The following is a 4,475-nucleotide window of genomic DNA, read 5'->3' as shown; positions in this document are numbered from 1 at the left end:
ATTCACATCTCTCTTTACATAGCTTACTGGAGAACAAGCAACATATTTGGAAAAAGATTGGAAGAGTGCTCAAGCGTTTTTAAAGAAGCATGGCATTCCATGCAAAGTGAATCATGCATGCAGCCGAGTGTGTAGAATCCCAAAACTTCTGTCGAGTGCTGAGCCTACTACGGCAATAGAAGTACTGGATGGCTGTCTGCATTATGACTACATCCCGACGGGTCTAGCTAGACACGGTGGGATCACTGAAGAATAAAATGCTGAAGTGGTGAGTCCACGAATTTATCCCCCGGCTTAGAAGAAATGTGTTAGTGAATTGGAGCTGGGGTGGTCAGAATGTTTGTGGCAGTCTTTTCGTTTTAGACCTCCCTCAGCTTGTGTCATCCGGGCTAGGATAAATGGCAGGGAAGTGTCACCTATTGGTCATGAGGCTCGTGCACATTGCAGTCTGTAAGCCATTGTTGTCAGGTTGAGGCCTAGATGGACTAATGAAGAAGCGTATGAGGCTGTGTCTATTTCAAGGTTAATCGTTGGTGTGTTAGATGGCGTTTGAACTTTGGATACGTGTTTGGATTCTTTAAGTGTTGATAACACCAACTAGCAGTCTGCAACTTGAGAAAATAAAAACATGTAACAATGTTATCACGAATGATAGCCTTTTGGCAGTGGGTTGTGCATATCTGTAGTCCATCTTTCCATGTGACTAGAAATAAAACCAGGGAAACTATCATTCAATAACAGCCAAATGGAGAACTTCTCTTTCAACATTAGAAAGTTTATGATACAAAATACGCCAGTACTAGATGAAACGATCTGTCCAAGATAATTTGATTTGTGAGACTAGAACACTCCTAAAAGGTTCTTCACCATCAACTATGAGCGTACATGAGCACACCCTACTTCAACATACATGAGCACTCCCTATTTCAGCATAAGAGATGCACTGGTGTCCTCCAACGATTCAAGGGACTCCTTCAAAAGTGTTTGTGCTTCTTGTCTCCTCCTAAAAAGGAAAATCAGACCATAGTCACAAATAATATCGTGATATTGGATCCACACCGCATTTTATTAAGAGCATAGTTACAGTCAGTCCTTCAAGCATTTTATAATCGCTTTCCACACAACATAAAAACTTTTAAACCAATATTGCAACAAACACATTTTCATCTGTCAGTGGTTCCATACAATAACAGTAGAACTTTTAACAGAAAAGTTTGTTAAAGAAACATGGAACTTGTTGGCATCAACTTAAAGGACATCTTGAGACCAATAAGCAAAGTTCTGAAAGGCATGTTGAAAACAGACTGTGGGATAATAAAGATGAGTGTTCGCAAAAGGATTTATCACACCACCAGCTACAAGTTAATCTTAAAGCAAACAACAACAAATATGCAGATTCCAGCTGTCATTTTTAAGGTAATCAACCACCAGCACGACCATAGAATGATTAAAAGTATTCCCAAAAACTTCCTTACCATCTCACTCTATCAATTAGGTCAACGAAATAAAGTCACAACAGCAAAACTATTATTTTTACGTTTTAATTGTTTCGAAAACAAGGTAGAGTAGTTTAGCATCAAGTGGTCATTAAGCTTGTCAGTAACTGTTGAAAGCATACCTCTTTATATCCTCAATAGCTTGTTTACGACGTTTTATCTGAAGTTCTAGGATATGAATTAGTGTTGCCCTAGCCTGCACAATTAACACATAGCAATGTACAGTTGTCACTTATAACAACCCCAACAGCTCACATTATAAGACCGAGCATATCTTACCTGATGGGGCCGCAATGAGTTGAGAAGATGGTGCAAGTTCTTGAATATAAGAGATATTTCTTCAACTCTCCTTGCGTATTGTGATGGTCTCTCCACCAAAATATCAGCAAGTTCCAAAATGTGAAGCTGCAATTCTCTGTTGAGGGACCTTAGTTCCTTCTTATAATCTACAACATAGAACAACTTGTGTCAGGGTGGAACAGTGGGTGGGTGGGCCAATAGAATAAATGAATTTAATGACGAAACCACTAAGTACTAATAATATGCATTGCATATAAACTAGAATAACCACCAGCATACAAACTTGCAGTTCCTCTTCCTATTCATTTCTTGCACCGAATTATCTCACATAATAATGTACCTAAACCAGAATTTTACATAATAATCTTTCATACATTGCCCAGAAGTTCCTTATTTCTGGTTGAAACATAGTTTTGCAGTACCTGGTCTATCAGGATAACAGGAGCTAGTATGGATATGGACATTCTCAATGGCTAGAAAAATAGGTTAACAAGTTGAAGGTGGGATGAACATTTCTTAAATGGCGCTACTTCTCTTGCCTTTACAGTCAGTAGTTCCTTCCAAGTTTGTATATAAGTATATGTGTAACATATTGAACATCTCTCAGCCTCGTAACACGTGAAGATAATTAACATATCATCTGTGTCCTAGCTTACCAGATAGAAATTTTATTATCATTAATAAATACAATTACTAATTACTTAATTCCACTCACCCTAAGGAGAAAAACTGCTATATAGATGATTTGAATGAAGATGTTCAAATCAAGTCCTACATATATCAAAGCTAGTTTTTTCAGAGAACACAACCTAAACTAGAACTACTTGTCCACTGCATGTGCACTAAGCTTTTGTCTTAATAGCGATTCATTCTTTCCAATCAAATAAATTAATACGAAAGAAAGAAAGATAATAACGACTAAATCAGGCTGGTGGTAGACATACCAATATTTGGGCCTTTTGGGTACAGTTGACGCACTCCCTGTTCTTCCAGGCTTGGAAGCACATCATCCGTCTATAAAAGTAAACAAGAAGCTTTGTAATAAATGAATTACAAGAAAATAAAGATCAGATCGGATGTTAATTACGTAACCAGAATAATCTGAAACATTAAGGATAAACTAGAAACCCAAAATTCATAACTTTCAATTTCAAATGCACTATCTGGTTTAACAAACTAAATGATGTATCAATAAACTGAACAACTTAACTAGTTTCGACGATACTTAATGCACCCACAGATAAGAAACAAAGCTGCCTTCAGATATCAAATTTACAATCTTTATATATAGTGTAATTAGCAGGCAGGAAATAAGAAAAAAAATGCTTACAGTGTAATTAGCACCATAGCAAATGTATGTCCCTTCAATAGGTGGTGGCGGCTCAGGAGCTGATTTGGGATCTTGCAAGTAATCTTTGTATAGCTTATAATACGGTGGTGGAGGAGGATAGGTCGCATTAGCCATTTCGAGCACCCTTTCTGCCAAACCTAACATCAACCAAAAGGAATTAAACATTAATTTTAATTTTGACCTGATAGAAACAATTGTCTAGAGTGAACTCATCATTTAACTTTACAACAAAATCAAAACACAGCCATATTACTCAAAAACAGATCTAGAATATAAAAAAAATCATATGGCTTCTTACCTCAATTCCCTCCCAGCCACAGCTAAGCCAATTACTGTAACCTTCAACCTTCAATTCCACTTCCACTTCCACTTCAGCTAAGCAAATCAGATAGAGTAAACTCATCAATTTGGCAATAACAAATAGAGTCACAGAATAAGAAACCCCAGGTCTATGCATTCCTTACGAAGAACAAAGAAAAAGAGGGACTAAAAATTTTAGAATTCAAAGCCCTGATTCACTAGTGACTTTTCTGGTGAGAAGATGCACTACAAGAAAATTTCAACCATGGACATAACAATAGTCAATGAAAACTACCAAATGTTTGGCTCCAAATACTAAAAATACAAACTCCTGGTTCCTTTGTTCAAATCAACCACGGTACTAGATATAACTGGATACTACACTATCAAACGGATCTTGGCCTATTAGTTTTCATCTTCAACAACCAAGATCAGGCACTCAATTCGTTAGTGGTACCTAGTCAACTAATAATTTCGAAGCACATACTGAGCCACATGAATCATGATCTATTTCATACGAAAATCAACCACATCTAACATTCTAGAATTACCAAAAACTCATCATAGATCAACCATAGTAAAACCAACAGGGTGACTAACCTTGTGCCTCGAAAGCAGATTATCAACCAAGTCCAACCTCTGAGCAATCCCCCAAGCCAAGAGTTTTCAAAGTTGAAAAACCCTGTACAAGAATCCCCCAAGCATTAGGTTATTATATCTGTGGTCCTCAGAGAGCAACAAGTTGCAAAAACATTACAGATGATAGCCCAAAGAGTAACAGCAAAGCAAGCAGATTCGGGATGGCAAAGTACATTGAATTTTACAAAACTGATACACAACGACGTAAGAAACTTTATGGGCATATGGGTATTCTATAACTACCAATTGAAATTTTCAAGCTTACACAGAAAGCTTAAGCCCAAACAAAGAAAGAAATGATGAAAACATTACAACAGCTAGCAACTCTCAAAGGAACATCATTCTAAAAACCACGCTAAAAACTCACAATCACAATAGAAACACCCAAA

The 4,475-nt window shown here is 37.1% G+C and overlaps 1 protein-coding gene across 1 annotated transcript; it reads right to left on the bottom strand.

Moving 5' to 3' along the window:
• Positions 1-720: 720 nt before the first annotated feature.
• LOC126798877 (mediator of RNA polymerase II transcription subunit 7a-like) lies at positions 721-4,129 on the bottom strand. The gene is made up of 7 exons (XM_050525954.1): positions 4,048-4,129; positions 3,446-3,522; positions 3,127-3,284; positions 2,741-2,810; positions 1,776-1,942; positions 1,619-1,692; positions 721-1,003 (listed from the first exon to the last, which is right to left on the bottom strand). The coding sequence occupies exons 3-7, from the start codon at positions 3,259-3,261 to the stop codon at positions 922-924; spliced, it is 528 nt and encodes a 175-aa protein (XP_050381911.1). The 5' UTR covers positions 3,262-3,284; positions 3,446-3,522; positions 4,048-4,129; the 3' UTR covers positions 721-921.
• Positions 4,130-4,475: the final 346 nt, after the last annotated feature.

The sequence above is a fragment of the Argentina anserina genome, chromosome 6, assembly GCF_933775445.1.
Source record: "Argentina anserina chromosome 6, drPotAnse1.1, whole genome shotgun sequence".
NCBI lineage: Eukaryota > Viridiplantae > Streptophyta > Magnoliopsida > Rosales > Rosaceae > Argentina > Argentina anserina.
The sequence above is the reverse complement of the archived record's forward strand: the minus strand, read 5'-3'. Positions and strand labels throughout refer to the sequence as shown.

Bases quoted from the DNA above. Each gene is read 5' to 3' on its own strand.
- LOC126798877 (XM_050525954.1), bottom strand. From the start codon at position 3,261: ATGGCTAATGCGACCTATCCTCCTCCACCACCGTATTATAAGCTATAC. The intron at 2,811-3,126 runs GTAAGCATTTTT...TTACTTTTATAG, and splicing joins GCTATGGTGCTAATTACACT to ACGGATGATGTGCTTCCAAG. The intron at 1,693-1,775 runs GTAAGATATGCT...TTAATTGTGCAG, and splicing joins ACTCATTGCGGCCCCATCAG to GCTAGGGCAACACTAATTCA.